We start from the raw sequence: 17,039 nt of genomic DNA on the forward strand, positions 1-17,039 counted from the left end.
CCATTAAGTGCAATTAAAAAAAAAGCTCTTTCTGCTGGTAAAGGCAGACCAGCAACGTACATTTTTAATCATGACACTGTTTATCTATTTTTGACCACTTGAGAAGCGACCAAGCTTTCAGCTATCCTATAAACAACAGAAAAGTCTTTAATTAAGTCAGACAAGGCTGCGCTCTCCCTGCAAAATCCACTGTGTGCTTTGAACGTACTAGCCAAATATTGGTTATGATGTAATATTCACATATGCTTAATATATTAATTTGTTCTCAAATACTAAACAGACTCTTTATATTCAGACATTGATTACATTCAATGGGAAAATTGCCCTATTTACTTTCTGAATGCACAATGCTGTCTTATTGTGAATGATTCATCTGTGTACGTTATTCCAAAAAGAAAGCAATTTAATAAATGTGTTCCGCCTCTGAAATGACTTTAATTTTCCACTGATGTCACAATCCCTCCTCTCCAACCATCTGACTCCATTCTGGTATGCAATACTCACTTTTTTACGATGCAATCAATTCCAGAGCGATAAAATCGAGTTTAACTTTGAAATATGCCCCAATTACAGAGGTAAAATGGCTGTGAACACGATTTTATGTTGACTTAAAGGTGCACTAGAGAATTCTGGGCTGCAACAGAAAATTGCACGACTCTCATTCACTAAGTGTGTATGCACAAATTTGTGCATGAAATCTATGTACGAACATTTTCATGAACAAGTCATGATTCACCAATAAGTAATGTACTAAAGGTTATAAATTTATGAAAAAATGTAGGCACAAACATTTTTGTACACAAAAATCACATACTCTGGGTGGCCTCATAAATGTGTTAAAGGATTAGTTCACTTTAAAATGAAAATCACCCCATGATTTACTCACCCTCATGCCATCCTAGGGGTCTATGACTTTCTTCTTTCAGATGAATACAGTCTGAGTTATATTAATAATCACCTTGATTTATACAGTAAAATAACTAGCTTCCGGCCAAACGGATTCTACTTACGTCTAAAGCGTTTAGCGTGTTCAGTCTATAGTGTTTCATTGCAAGGTGATATCGCCAACTACTGGCCTGGAATGCATAATACAGCGTTTTTAGTCGTTTTTGCAGATACGTGTGAATGGGGATCATTTTGACAACGTCGTCTGTAAACGAACTTTTCAAAAACGTAAAGGAAAAACCTTTGCGTTTTTAGTACATCATTGCCGTGTAAACGTACCCTAAGAAAAGCTGCATCATAGTTTGAGTTGAGAGGTTTCTTTTGAATAACAACGCAGATACGCGTATGGACAGCTGGCTAATGAAAGATCAGTAATTTGGGTCTGTATAAAAGGGTGTACTGTGTTTGAATTGCTTTCACATTTCTGAAAGTGGAAAAATGCTGTAAAAGAAAATGTTGTGTGGAAAGCCCTTATATGGAGAAGGTTCAGGCATATTTTATGCAAACTATGCCAGGTTAAGACTACACGATATCAGCCCGATTTTGGAGGTGCTTCAGCAACCCGGTAAGTAGTTGATTTAGCATTAAGCTAACATGCCGCTTCAGTAGTTTGTTTACGCTCTTGTTCCAGGTGTTGTGCCTAGTTCTGACCCCCGCCAAATTATTACCCCCCCTAGTGTTGGTAGGTTTAGGATTAGGTGTGGGGGAAGGGGTTAGGTTAGGATAAGGCAATCAGAGGGGCTTTCGCACCGAATAATTCTAGGAACTAGCCACTAGGATAGTTCCCCGGGAACTAATTTCTCCCCCGGGCCATGTCCCTGGATGCATTCGCACCGTGAATAGGAACTTTGAAGCTGTCGACAGTGGCGTCTTTAAGTGTGGCATTTACAAGCGCTAAAAAATTATGTTTTATTAACAAAGTTCAGGAGGAACACATTCAAATGATCTAACTAATCATCACATCACTCCAACCAGCAGTCATCAATCAGCAGTCAACATGTCTACCCAATCAGCGCGAGTGGAACCTATATATATATATATATATATATATATATATATATATATATATATATATATATATATTCGCAGTCGACTCATCTATGTTTTTTGACGGTTTTCAGCATCCCTCCACCACCCTGCCTCCTCACACTCACCTGGTTACTTTCCTAAACCAGAAATACGGGGGGAGTACTCTGGGTTCGGGCCAAATACCGACCTCGGAGCCCTCTCCTCGGACAGCACGCTAAATACGCATACTATTACTATCTGATACGCATACTATTAACTATCTGATTATTTGTAAGTGTGAACTCGTGAACTGGTGAATGGAGGATGCCTTGTTTGTTGTGGGTTTCGTGATAACAGAGATGGATGGAAACGATTGATAATCTATGCGATTGAAAGAGCAAAAAGTGGGGCTAAGAGATGAAATCTCCTATGACAACTTTCAGTATTGCCGAGATGGAAAAAAGAACACAACTCTGCAGACAACAGGTAGGCTAAATGCCGTTATTGCTGTTTTCCATGTTCGTGAAGTAAATATTTTCACACAGCTTTTTAAAAATGCCGGGCGCCGGTGTTTCACATGCAACATTGACCAATCAACGTACACTAACATCACTGATAGTTCCTATAGTGCTGGTTTAGACCCTACTCTGAATTAGAAGCTAATTTAGTTCCCCCTCAAGGAGTTCCTAGAACTAAAATCACTCCTAGTTCCTGTGGTGCGAACACGGCAAAATCAGGGTACTTCAGCCAATAGTTCTAGGAACTATGAAAAGGTTCCTCCGGTGCGTAAGCCCCTAATGTAGCGCCTTCAAAGAGGGGGGTAATAATTTGGCAGGGAGTCGAAAACGATGACTGGTCAGGAAGCAACGTGTAATCTGACATGTTTCTTATCCACGACACGACAAGAATTTAGGAGTCAAAAGCGCATAATCTGACACAGTGACTATTGTAACAGACAAAAATATTGTATAGTCTGAACCTACACATCACTAACCTCAGGCATGCGCTCGCTCATTTTGACACCTCAAATGCATTAACGTTAAGAACAAATTCATGTGCGTACACATGATGATGTCAATTACCTGTGCACAAATAAGAAATACTCCATACAATTAGTGAATAGGACCCATTGATTTATTTTTTTATGTAAAAACATGCAAAAACAAATGACGGAAAGCCTGAAATTTTTGGTCAAATCTAATCCGACAGCTCTTAATATAAATCATTATACACTTACTGTAGTGACACATTTTGTACTTGCTCAATAATTCATTTCTAACATAAGTTTGAACAAGACATTTTATGTAGTGTGTTTTTATAAATAGCTGTTCGCCATTTGTTCGAGATGACATCACAGGGTGTGAATGACATACATAACCCCATCACAAATGGCACATTAAGTTGGAATGCACACTGAAAATTCCCAGCCAAGATATTCTAGCCTCTGAACCTTTAATTTTGGGGTAGTAAATGAAAACAATGGCGGGATCAGTGACGGATCAGTAACTGCATGTACTGATTAAACACGTGTTGATTATATTGCTTTGATCTCGCCGCTTACAACTCTATTGACAACTAGAAAAGTAAAGTCCATAAAACAAACTGCTAGGTGGCCTTGACAAAGCATATGCTGAAAGTTAAAATAGTTTGAAAAGCCTGAAAGTTTTAACTTGAAGGTTAGTCACGATAGATAGTACCTGCGCAGTTTACAAGTTGCGCTTTACAAGAGTAGACCTGTGTTTACATTGAACGTTTCCTGCAGCTCTGGAGGTGTGTGCGCGCGGTGCGGAGTTACACATCCCAGTTTTCTAACTTTTCCCCTCACAATCCAGTCCTTCCTCTTCCTACTGCCTCACTGCGTCATTCTGAATGGGAGTTTTGCGGGCAAAAGGAACATAGTGCGCGGAGACGCCGACGCTAAAGGAATAACGCCTGTTGGATCTCTTTGCCTGAAATGCGCGCGAGGGCTCGTACCTGCTGTACTGACCTTCAGGAGGAATAGTCACGAGAACGCTCGCGTTGAATGGGTCGTAAGGACGCTCACCTGAACCTGTCTGGATGGGATGCACCGTGAGCTTCATCTGCTGTGAAGACGATTTTCTGCAGATGCCTTTGGATCAGCATGTGGGGAAAAAGAAAGAGGAAAAGAGGCTGTTATCTAAGGTAAGACTTATGGGTTCATGCATGAATATTCTAGTCCATCGAAAGTTCTTGACGTTGTGCTGTGAACTTGACAGTGAAGCTAGCCTATATCTGTACAATGGTTGAGAAATTTAAAGTTTTTTTTTTTTTTTTTTTTTTTCTCAAAAAGACGAATCTTGGTCTTATGGTATTATATATTTTTAAATTGTATTTATTATTTTTATTTTGTCGTTAAGTAATAGTACATGCGCTACCAGTCAAAAGTTTGGATGCTCCTACTTATGTAGTGGCCAGACAAATTTAGCAATATGTACACATCTTTTGGCATTGTCTGGCATTGTCAATTTCATGAGGTGCTAAATGTGCTGGGATGATTTTAAAAATTATTGATGTTGAAAAGGTGAGTTCAAAAAATGCATCCTTAGATTATTCATTTTTTTTTAAATTCATGTTTAACATGTATATATCACATTTATATACATATACATATTTATATTCTGTCTGGTACATTACTTAAAGCTACTTTTATATTTGATGCTGATTTGATTTCATAAGTATTGTTTAAAATGTATTTAATTGAAATATTTACAGTATACAAGTATTTATATAAAGAATATGATAAAATGCCCCAGAATCAAGTCTAGCAGGCAAATATCATCCCTTATTAAATAAATGAATTAATTTCTGATACTGGCTACTTGTTGCTTTTCTGGTCCAGCCATTGTACATTCTGGAAATGCACAATTTATATATATATATATATGTACAAAATTAATTTAAAGCATGCATACGCCTTTAAAGATCAAACGTTTTTTAATATCAGGAGAAACATACATTCAGTCAAGTGTGTCTAAACTTTTGACTGGTAAAGTGCTTAATGTGTTGACAGATTTTAGATTTGTATCAACAACCCCACCTATACAGTTATGTAGCCTATGAAAAACAAACCCAGAATCTTCTGTTCAGACCTCACAGGATAAACACAGTCTCCTACATGACCAGACAGTGAGAAATCAGGACAAACCCAAGACTAAACTTAGACAATAGCGTTCTGTTCACATTTGGATCAATGAATGAGTTGCATCATTGCACAGTTTAATTATGGTTGGAATCCAGATTGGAAATTTGTGCATTCTTGCCACATGTGATCTATTTATAGGTCACTGTTTTTATGTTGTCATTTTTCATACTGAACACATTTACATTCACATCAACTTCATTGTTCGCATTATTCTGAAATATTTACAAGCTATCGGTTCATGTGTTTACATGATGGTTACATAATCAAAACAGACTGAATTCTGATTAATAATGGAATATTCTTGTGCATGTAAACACAGTCAGCTCTGTTGAATTGAATGCTTTATTTCAGGGAAAAGTTCACTAGTGTATGTGCACCGCTCAAAGACGTCTTACATGGGGCTCTTCTGATGGGGTGGTCTGCTCTGGGTGGTGGGGTCAGATTTGGAAGGTCAGTCAGGGCGTTACTTGGGGCAGAAGGGCTGGAGCAACAAGCCCCACATTGTTGCTTTGCTCTCAGACAGGGACCAACACTCTGGAAGGAATGTTTCTCCTATATCCTGATAGTCATCTTTCATTTTTGGTAACCCTCTGACATGGGGTTCCACAAACCCTGATATTTTTCATGTCTTTGAAAAGCTGACTTATTACTTTTTATGAAATAGTGGCAACAGCAATATGAGAAGACAAAGTTTTAAAGTGGACCTATTATGCTTGTTTACAATTTAATTTTTTTAAATGTGAAATGTTACTGTTTGAGCATGAAAAAGGTATGCAAACTTACAAAGCACAATGTCAACTACAAAGGGAGATATTCTCTATATCAGTGCACACTGTTTCTGAATTCCCTGAAATGCCTTGATTGTAGGCTTAAATTTTCTTCCGGGAAAAAACACGTCACAATATTCCTCATTTAAATAATTCCTACCCAATGCATAAAAAAATAAAAGGGGGGTGAGGCCTGGTTGAGTTGCTTTAGTGTGTTGAAACTTACGTCTATAGTAAGGGGCATGACATTTCTCAAACACGCTCGAAGCGGTTGACCAATCAAAACACACTGGTCCATCCAACCAATCAGAGCACATTGCGCTTTTTGGAAGGAGGGGCTTTATAGAGACAGGAGCTAAACAGAGCGTTACTGACAGACTGGGAAGAGAGGTGCTGCAATAATGTAAAATATGTGAAAAATAATGTGTTTTTTAAAGGGGACCTATAATGTCGATTTTACAAGATGTGATATAAGTCTCTGGTGTCCTCAGAATGCGTCTGTGAAGCTTTTAGCTCAAAATACCCCACAGATCATTTATTATAGCTTGTCAAATTTGCCCCTATTTGGGTGTGAGTAAAAACACGCCGTTTTTGTGTGTGTCCCTTTAAATGCAAATGAGCTGCTGCTCCCGGCCGCTTTCCAGAAGAGGGTGGAGCTTTAACAGGTCATGCTTCGGTTGCTCAACAACAACAAAGCTGGAGAATCTCACGCAGCCAAAATGATGATTGTCAGTAACGGTGTGTAGCCTTACATTGTTCAAACCGGAGTCAGACACTGATGGAGAGACTCAGGAAGAAGTTACAACTTTTAGAACACAACTGAACATTTCTGAATGGTTAGTAGATAAATTTATGTAGTTGCTGTGGAGTTGATTCAACTCATCGTCTAGCATGTGCCGTCATGTTAATCTTTTGTGCAAATCCAGCTTTGAATTGACCCTCGTTTGTGAAGCAGTCCGGTGTAAAATGACGGCATGATAACAACACTCTACTACAACAACTCTTCCTCTTCTCTAAAGCAGCCCAACATGACTTCACCCCCTTTGTTGCGTGTTCCTGGGGGCGGGGTTTATGTAAATTTTAGGGTTAGTGATGTCACTAACCCGGGAAGAAGCTTGTTGTAGTCCCTACCAGCCGTTTGTTGTATCCTTAAACAGAGAATTCTTTAAAAAGAAATATCTCCCTTTGCATTGAACTTCGAGTGTCATAACTTTGCAGTTGTTGTTTATGCTCAAATAGCAACATTACACACTAACTAAAGTTAAAAAAGTGAAATCATAATCAACCACCCTTTTAAACATTCAAGCCTGAAAACCTATTTTTAAAAAAAACAAAAAAAACAAGACTTTGTAAAAGGACATAATAGGTCATGTTTAATAAACAGTTAGATTTATTAATCTAATAATCAGAATAAACAATTTTCTTTTTAGTGATATAGCTGAATATCTTTAATCAGAGCAATGGTTACAAGGTCCATCAGGGCTACTGAATTATGCTTCTGTCACGTAAACCGTGCTGGGGTTCAGCCAAAATCTCTGGTAGCAATTGCAGTCATCAGCAAATAAAAGCCAAATGTCAGAGACTTCAAGGAATTATTCACCCAAAAATGAAATTCTGTCATTTTTTGCTCATGTCATTCCAAAACTGTATGCTGTTGTTGTTTTTCTGTGGCAACACAGACATGTCTTTACATGGCTTTTTTTTTTCTACTACTTTTATGGTGTTTACTTAGTCACTGTCACAAGGGGTGAGTATGTAATGACCAAATTTTAGTTTTCAGGTGAACTATTCCATTAACATCCATGTTGGATTACTTTGATGTGAAGATAAACCAGTGGCATTCATTTCATGAGAGGAATGTGCATTCATTTTTAGAAGATTAATTCTTTTTTTAGTGAGACTAGAGATCTCTGTAAAAATGCAATAACATTCCAAACTTTTAAAAGGGTTAGTTCACCCAAAAATGAAAACAGAAATTAAGATATTTTTGATAAAATCTGATGGCTCAGTGAGGCCTGCCTTGACAGCAAGTTAATTAACACTTTCAAATGACCAAAAGGCTACTAAAGACGTATTTAAAACAGTTCATGTGACTACAGTGGTTCAATGTTAATGTTATTTATGAAGCGATGAGAATACTTTTTGTGTGCCAAAAAAACAAAATAATGACTTTATTCAACAATCTAGTGATGGGCGATTTTAAAACACTGCTTCATGAAGCTTTGAAGCTTTACGAATCTTTTGTTTTGAATCAGTGGTTTGGAGTGTGTATCAAACTGCCAAAGTTACGTGATTTCAGTAAACGAGGCTTCGTTACGTCATAAGTGTTTCGAAACTTTTCGAAATTTCAATGGTTCACCACTGGTGGGCGTGACTTTGGACGCTCTGAACCACTGATTCGAAACAAAAGATTCGTAAAGCTTCGAAGCTTCATGAAGCGGTGTTTTGAAATCGTCCATCACTAGATATTGTTGAATAAAGTAATTATTTTGTTTTTTTGGCACACAAAAAAGTATTCTTGTCGCTTCATAACATTAAGGTTGAACCACTGTAGTTACATGAACTGTTTTAAATATGTCTTTAGTATCTTTCTGGGCATCTTAAAGTGTTAATTATCTTGCTGGCAATGGAGGCCTCACTGAGCCATCAGATTTCATCAAAAATATCTTAATTTGTGTTCCGAAGATGAACGAAGGTCTTACGGGTGTGGAATGACATGAGGGTGAGTAATCAATGACAGAATTTTCATTTTTGGGTGAACTAACCCTTTAATTATCCTTGAGCATGTCTTAATCAGTTTTTTTTTTTTTCCATTAACATTTGGATAAGAACTTGTTTCCTTGGGGAAAATCTGTGTGTTGTAGAAACATGTTATGTTTAAATTGCTGAACAGTGTGCAATAAGGCACATGGAAAAATACAAAAATATAGGCCTTGCATGCTTAATGCACTGGATTGCAAAATAAGCAAATGAATAAATATGTGCATTTGAATGAGAAGAATAGCTCAGAGACATAGATTTTAAATAATAGTAATAGTAAATATTTGAATGCTGCACTTCAAAGTAAGCCTTACTTTTTTCAACCGTAAGCCTGATTGTACAGTATCATTCTGCCTGTAAGCCATGTCAGAATGATCTATTTAAGTGCACATTAAAGGGTTAGTTCACCCAAAAATGAAAATAATGTCATTTATTACTCGCCCTCATGTCATTCTACAGCCGTAAGACCTTCGTTCATCTTCCGAGCACAAATTAAGATAATTTTGATGAAATCCGATGACTCAGTGAGGCCTGCATTGACAGCAATGCCATTCAAACTCTCAGGGTCCATAAAGGTACTAAAAATTTATTTGAAAAAGTTCATGTGAGTTCAGTGGTTCTATCTTAATATTATAAAGTGACAATAATACTTTTTGTGCACCAAAAAAACAAAATAAAGACTTTTCAACAATATCTATATGGGCCGATTTCAAAACACTGCTTCAGAGCTTTATGAATCGAATCAGTGAATCGGAGCGCCAAAGTCACGTGATTTCAGCAGTTTAGCCGTTTGATAGGAGATCCGAATCACTAATTCGAAACAAAAGATTCATAAAGCTCAGAAGCTTCATGAAGCAGTGTTTTGAAATCGGCCCATATAGATATTGTTGAAAAGTCGTTATTTTGTTTTTTTTTGCCGCACAAAAAGTATTCTTGTCGCTTTATAATATTAAGATAGAACCACTGAACTCACATGAACTGTCAAATATGTCTTTAGTACCTTTATGGACCTTGAGAGTTTGAATGGCATTGCTGTCTATGGAGGCCTCACTGAGCCATAGGATTTCATCTTAATTTGTGTTCTGAAGATGAACGAAGGTCTTACAGGTGTGGAACGACATGAGGGTGAGTAATAAATGACATTATTTTCATTTTTGGGTGAACTAACCCTTTAAATGTGTTCTATTTTTTGGTGTGAAAAACAGGATTTTCAACCTGATTTTATACGAATGAGAACAAATAAAGTCATATGAAGTAGCCAGCAATTTGCCAAAACATAAAATAGTTATGAGTTGACATGAGATTGTGTTGCCATTTTTTTTTGTTCTGTTGACAAAGAATAATGATTTACTGGGCGACAGACAGACTGGTACACAGAATTATGGGAAACAATTTCCCATCATGCTGTGTTGCAGCACAAGATTGATAAAATACACATATGATTTATAATTTGCACACTTATTGTACATAATTTAAGTGAAAAAGCAAAAAACAAACATTAAATTGCCCAATGCATCTGTTTTGTTTCAACCAAAATCACTTGAACGCACGTCAAGTCATGATTACAAATTCCAAGGAAGACTTCAGATAACATCACAATGTTTATACCATTTTATGAGCTGTATTACTGCTGATAAGAAGGAAAATTAGACTGCAAGAAATTGAGATTGAGGTTTGTTTGACTGGTTGAAGTGAATCACAGTTCACTGCGTTCTCTCATCTGTTCCTAACTATCCAGCGGTGCCCAAATCTTCCGAGCACACTCTTAAGCTTCCTTTCATCCCTCCAGTGGGAATAAATCACACAGACAGGTCTGTGGTGGGATTAGAGAGGGGTGGGGAAGGCCGTCAGGAGAAGGGAGGTGGAAATTCCAGGGATTTGGATGGGAGTGACTGACTACAGTTACCTGCATCAGGTAGATCTATAGGGAGAAACTATGGGTACTTGTTTATCAGACCACTTGTAAGAGCGCAGCACGGGCACTTACCTACTTTAGACGGCGTAATAGAGCACCGCTCCCTTAATTGGATGCTGCAAGGCACGCCCAAAACTTCCTCTTTCAAACTTGTCAGGGCAAAATTGTGGGATTTTATAAGTTGTGGTCGTGATTTGACTGAGTTTATAAATCCTAGGGTTGATTTGGGGTTATGGAAAGATGTTTACTCTTGACTAATCAACATCTACTTGCATTAGGAGGAAAGAAATTCCAAGCACACTTCTCTGAAATATTTTCTGCCACTTTGTGCATCTAAACATCTTTGATGACTTGATATGTTTCCTATCTGCAATAATTTATGCCTGTAGTTGTGTGTAGGTTTTCTTTTCTGTGTTATAGTGGTACTATGACTATACAGAATTGCAAAAATAATGACTGTTTCCAAACAAGTTTCTAACTCTCTATACTGCAGTGTTGATGTATTTTTGTAGGCTAACTTGGAAGTTCATCACTCTGGTTCCCTCGACAAAAACCCAGGATTTTTCCATAAGCTTTTAGATTATTGCAGAAAATAAGCTTTGTGACCAACAAAAGTTAAAGGATTAGTTCACTTCAGAATTCAAATTTCCTGATAGTTTACTCATCCCCATGTCATCCAAGATGTTTATGTCTTTCTTTCTTCAGTCAAAAAGAAATGAAGGTTTTTGAGGAAAACATTGCAGGATATTTCTCCATATAGTGGACTTCAGTCGGGTACAACGGGTTGAAGGTCCAAATTGCAGTTTCAGTGCAGCTTCAAAGGGCTCTACATGATCCTAGACAAGGAATAAGGGTCTTATCTAGTGAAACATTGTCATTTTCTAAAAGAAATAAAAATTATATACTTTTTAACCACAAATGCTCATCTTGCACTGCTCTGCGATACGCCACACATTATGTAATCATGTTGGAAAGGTCACGCATGACGTAGGCGGAAGTACCGCGGTAGGGCGAAAAACTCATTTACTCCTCCAACTCCAAAATCATCCGACATCATTGTTTTACCTTTTTTTGTAAAGGGTTTTTGACTTAGTCTTTGCACGTTTGCTTTGTAGACACTGGATCAGTACTTCTGCCTATGTCACGCGTGACCTTTCCCATGTGATTACTTAATGCGCAGAGCAGTGCAAGACGAGCATTTGTGGTTAAAAAGAATATAATTATTATTATTATTATTTTTTTTTTTTTAGAAAATGACCGATGACTGATCTTTCACTAGATAAGACCCTTATTCCTCGTCTGGAATTGTGTAGAGCCCTTTGAAGCTTTTGGGCCTTCAACCCGTTGTACCCCAGTGAAGTCCACTATATGGAGAAAAATCCTGGAATGTTTTCCTCAAAAACCTTAATTTCTTTTCGACTAAAGAAAGAAAGACATAAACATCTCGGATGACACGGGGGTGAGTACATTTTCGGGAAAATTTAATTCTGAAGTGAACTAATCCTTTACTGATTCTGACGTGTTTTGTTCATCAATATATTCTTCACATATTAACACAACTTTTATGAATTTTGAAGGCATTTAGTCAAAAAACCAACCCATAACCTGGGATTATGAAACTGGAAATGCAACACTCTATATAGCTATGCCTGGCCTAGTTGGGCTGTTCAAAAAACAAAAAAACAAAACGAAAAACAGATTACACTTCTGTTTCCACTAGTGGCGCTTTAAAGGATTGACAATTCTATCATTATTTACTCACCCTTATGTCATTCCAAACCTGCATGAATTTATTTTTACTTGTGGCAACACAAGATAAAATGCACACATACGTAAGTCATCAATTGTGTAAACATGTAATTTGCTCCTTATTTTGTTGCACTAGCATGATAAAACATTCCTTTTTTTGGCAGTAAGTGAAAAAGCAAAAAATGAACATGAATTTGTCCAATGTATCCATTTTTTTCAGACTAATTATGAATTCCGAGGAAGACGTGAAGGCAGCATGATTTCAGATAAGATTGCAAATGTTTGTAGTATTATATAAACCGTATTACTGCTGATAACAAGAAAAAATTCAGATGTTTATATTAAGTAAAATGTATGGTATTTAATATTTAAATAAAATTATTTTTTTCCAGTGGAGCAAAAATAACTTTTTTAAAGAATCTTGAGAGAGCTCGTCTCAACCTTATGTCCATCTTGTGAAGTCAATGGCCGTGTGGAAATTTTTGGTTTGTCACTGTATGGAAAAGACCTGCATTAAGATATATATCAAGTAAATGATGACACAATTTTCATTTTATTCCTTTCATTATGCCTCTTTTTGAAACAGGGGGTTGTTTTCTGAAAGTTCAGATGACTGTTGGCAAGTGTTTGCTGTTTTTATACCCCGTTCCCATCCCACTGGGATATTCTGGATGATCTGTCAGCGCCCAGCTGAAACACATTCCCTCCTGTCAGGGATTCAGCTCAATGTTTTGGTCTTATCTCAGCGCCCGCTCGCAGTATTCCTGTCCGACTGCGGCAGAGAACATCAAAAGGGCCGAGCTTCTCTCCCCAACAACGCCATTCAGCCATTCCACACACGGCTGCATGGGCTTTTGTGCTATCACAGAGCGATTGTGCGGGACACAAAAGGTTCCTGAGTGAAAAACATGATCAGTCAGGTGTAGGAACATGTGCCGGTTAAAAAGTCATCTTCAGTTGTGCCTCGCCCCTCTTTTTTTTTTTTTTGGCTCTCATCTCTAACTTTGTGGTCAAGGTCATGTTTGTTTCTCCAGATGAATGCTTTCTCTTATTTTTAGACCCTTAGCCTCTAGCTACAGGTAGATTTAGCAGATCAAAGGCTACCTGTCAGATCGATCTCTCTGGGTGTGCGCTGTACAGTTTTTGGCAGCTGAAGCAAATCTAGGGGATTGTAATAGATTTGATGTCACAGGGGAAAGTGGGCAGTCTTGGATCTCATAGTGTACTGACTGATTAATTGGCTTTGTGATGGATCTTAGCATCTGATGGAGTTCTGGGCCTCAAGTTTTGGGTCTCAGTCCTGCTCCTACACAGGCTGTCTAATCAAAAACCAGTTAAAGATGTTGGTGTGTTTGCGAGAAGGATAGAATTGTTAAGTTAAAAATGTTAACTTGATCCTAGCTTTTCTATATCATATGCAATATGAATATCAGATTATTTATTGCTCTGTTCACATTTTTATCATAGTATCAAATTTATGCTGAAGAACAAGCACAAATGACACACTGACATGCCTGAGATAATTGTTTGCCAATGTTTTTTTTAATTTCTGAAAATTAATTTGTTGTCTTTCAACAACAACAACAACAACAACAAAAATAGTTTTTTTTTTTAACAAAAGTTTTGATTTTTGACTAATAATATCAAGTTGTTCACTATGATTGTAGTATCAAAATTGCTTTGAGTTTGCTTTGGAGAACAAGCACAAACGACTTTCACTTAGTTTTTACTTTCCTTTTTCTTGGGAAAACATTGTTTGCTGACATTCGCACAAAGGCGTACTTCGGTGTGTGTGGAATAATTTAATTTTTTTTTTGTATGTAAATCAGGATGTAGGAACAGAATTGGACAGGTAACAACACAGTTCTTTTCTTCAGTGATTCTGCTTGTTAACAGCAGGTGTTCATCACTAATGCACAATCATCACTTAATTAATTGTTTAATCTCAATAACTTTAACTCTGCTTCAGTGTTATTTTAACACTATTTAGAGAGGGACCATATGTACTCTGAGCAGAGTTGATTTAACTCTGGAGATTTTGCTGTGAACTTTGGTAAGATGTAACTAGCACAGTCTGACCTGAAAGACAGTTGATGCTGTATTTTCTGCCTTGGCTTTTTACCCTAGATCTCATTGGGGTCTCATATTGTTATTGAGTATTAAGCTTATTTCTTGTATTTTTACATTTAGGGCCTGTTTACACAATACTGTTTTCACGATACTGTTTTCAACTAAAAACAGAAAAAGTTTTGTGCGTTTTGGCCATTCATTTACATGACAATGCCATTTTGGGGACCTGAAAACAAACTTTTAAAATGGGTTTTTAAACTGCAAGTTTTTGAAAAATATACCATTATCATCTCCGTGTAAACCACAGAAACGCGAATTTGTGAAAATGGTGACGTCATGTGCATGTGTATTTTTAGGTGTTCAGTCTATAGTGTCGCCAATTCGCGACTTTCCCACGGAATTGGGCTAGTTTTACACTGTTGCCACGGGTTGTTTTTGTAGTCCGTGGAACGCGATTAAGCTAGTTTTGGGATAGTTTTGATTAGCAATTGGGCTGGTTTTGTTATGCAGACCTGGCAACCCTGGCGTAGTGTTTCTTTACAAAGTGATATCGCCACATACTGGCCTGGCATGAATAATACAGCATTTTTAGTCGTTTTCATGGATTTGTGTGAACGGGAATCATTTTGACAGTGTTGTCATCTATTCGCGAAAAATGCAAAGGAAAAACTTTTTCTGTTTTTAGTACATCAGTGTCAAGTAAACATGCCCTTATTAGATTACCTCATCTAACACTCATTTAAAGTCGATATTCAAAGACATTAATAATCTAATAATGTTGTTAAATGTGAACTTTAGCAAATCTAAATTTGAAAATCCATTTTCAAACTGTACATCATAATGCTGTGATGCCTAAATTCACTTGAAGCATTTAAACCAATTTTTTTTTTTTTTTTTTTAATGTTTTATCATGATTGAAGCCTTAAGCTTTTCTGTATTGCTCTTTGTGTTGGATTGACTTGTTTTTGCAGATTCATTGGTGGTAGATTTTGTAAAGGAAGTGAGAGATAGAAAGAAAGGCCTCTTGTTCTCAGCCCTCCCCCTCAGTGTTTGTGAAGAACGCATGTTGGGTAACACCTGGGTTTGAGTCTTCTTTGTGGACTAGCATGCCACGCTTGTTAACGCTGAGAGGAAATAGAAGTGTAGCACAATGCCAGGCTTAGCATGAGGGGAAGAAGGATTTTTATTGCTTGTATAGTATTGACATGGACAATCATTTTAACAATGAGTCACTTGTCCAATACATGACAGGGTTTACAAAGTAAATATAACCCTCAAGATAAAGCACCAAACTTTAGAAATACAAGTGCACTAAGAGTCATTTAAAATAATTAATTTCAGTGTGTCGGACAGAGAGTTCTATGGGTCACAATGACAAATAAGGATTAAAGATTACCCTGGAAAAATCACTGCCAAGAAAATTGGCAATGTGTATGGCAATAGAATCACCAAGAGTTGGATGCATTGAAATGGTTAATAAATGAAATGAGTTTTATTTTTATTTTAAACCAATTTATTTTTATTCCAAATTATTTAGTGTCTGTTATGAGAAGCACATATTGTAACATGCACTGCATTTCTGAAAGCCGAATTTGATACAGGTCCATGTAAAATATTATTTGCTTGTCCGATCACAAACTTTCCATTGTGACAGTGTTTTCTTGGCCTGTTCCAAAGAGCAGAGAGCAGATAGGATGCAAGCCAACAAACTGTGAAATTTATTCCATCATTTGAACAATTGAAGCCTAGTGGGTTTTACTCGGTTAGTTTATGTTCTAGATAGAATTGGAAGAATTAGGCATGGTGCTATTGTGTTTCTCTCCAAACTTTATTCTGCTTTTACTCATAGCAAAATGACTGCATGAACTTTCTCAAGGTTAAGAAGAAAAAAAGTATCAAGGTGTTTTGCTAGCCTTAGGTTATGCTCAGAATGCATTAGTAACTTCTTAGTGAATGATGTTGTGTACACTGTACTGCCCACTATTTTATTTTTTTTTAAATAATAAGTGAAACAGTAGGTTTTTGCATGCTAGTTGTCACATGACCTCATCACATTACATTCATGTAATGAAGATAATGCAAAGACATTAAATCACGATTGATTCAGTCTGGGACTCCCTAGGAAAATTTTAAAATAAGAATATTTTTAAAATTATATATTTATTTATTTCGTTGCTGTGAAAACTCCTGTCTTCCCCCTTTAAAATATTGTTTAAATATTGTCTGTTGTTTGCCTTATTTCCATATCATTTAAAGGTGCAATATGTAAGATTTTTGCAGCAAAATATCCAAAAACCACTAGGCCAGTGTTATATATTTTGTTCACTTGAGTACTTACGATAATCCCAAATGTTTCCAACTACGACAGAAAACTAATTATTGTTACATAGCTCAACACGTTTAGTCTTATTGTTTAAATCTAATTTTCTTAATTTTTTTGCGAGTTCCATGCTTTACCATGCCTCAGAGAAAAACACTATTTTGTGAAGTAGCTAACATAGCATGATCAGATGCAGCTTTATTTTTAGTAACAGTAATACAGAATTTTCTTCATCATACAATACGTTTTAAAATTAATTGCATGCCATTTATCAACACAAGCCCATCCAGCATTTATTAATATGATATTCTAAAATCGATCTAGTTTACTGCAGTGTGCAAA

The 17,039-nt window shown here is 36.8% G+C and overlaps 1 protein-coding gene across 4 annotated transcripts in view; it reads left to right on the forward strand.

Annotated features, from left to right (window-relative positions):
* Positions 1-3,847: 3,847 nt before the first annotated feature.
* Positions 3,848-17,039, forward strand: part of tns1b (tensin 1b) — a 272,519-nt gene continuing 259,327 nt past the window's right edge. For 2 of the 4 annotated variants that reach the window (XM_051904732.1, XM_051904734.1), the window contains exon 1: positions 3,849-4,116. In XM_051904732.1, coding sequence (XP_051760692.1) covers positions 4,012-4,116 — 105 coding nt within the window. In that variant the 5' untranslated portion in view covers positions 3,849-4,011. Of the gene's footprint in view, positions 4,117-17,039 lie in introns of all 4 variants that reach the window. The other 2 variants (XM_051904735.1, XM_051904736.1) reach the window with 2 other exon arrangements.

Source organism: Ctenopharyngodon idella, chromosome 9 (genome assembly GCF_019924925.1).
Source record: "Ctenopharyngodon idella isolate HZGC_01 chromosome 9, HZGC01, whole genome shotgun sequence".
Lineage (NCBI taxonomy): Eukaryota > Metazoa > Chordata > Actinopteri > Cypriniformes > Xenocyprididae > Ctenopharyngodon > Ctenopharyngodon idella.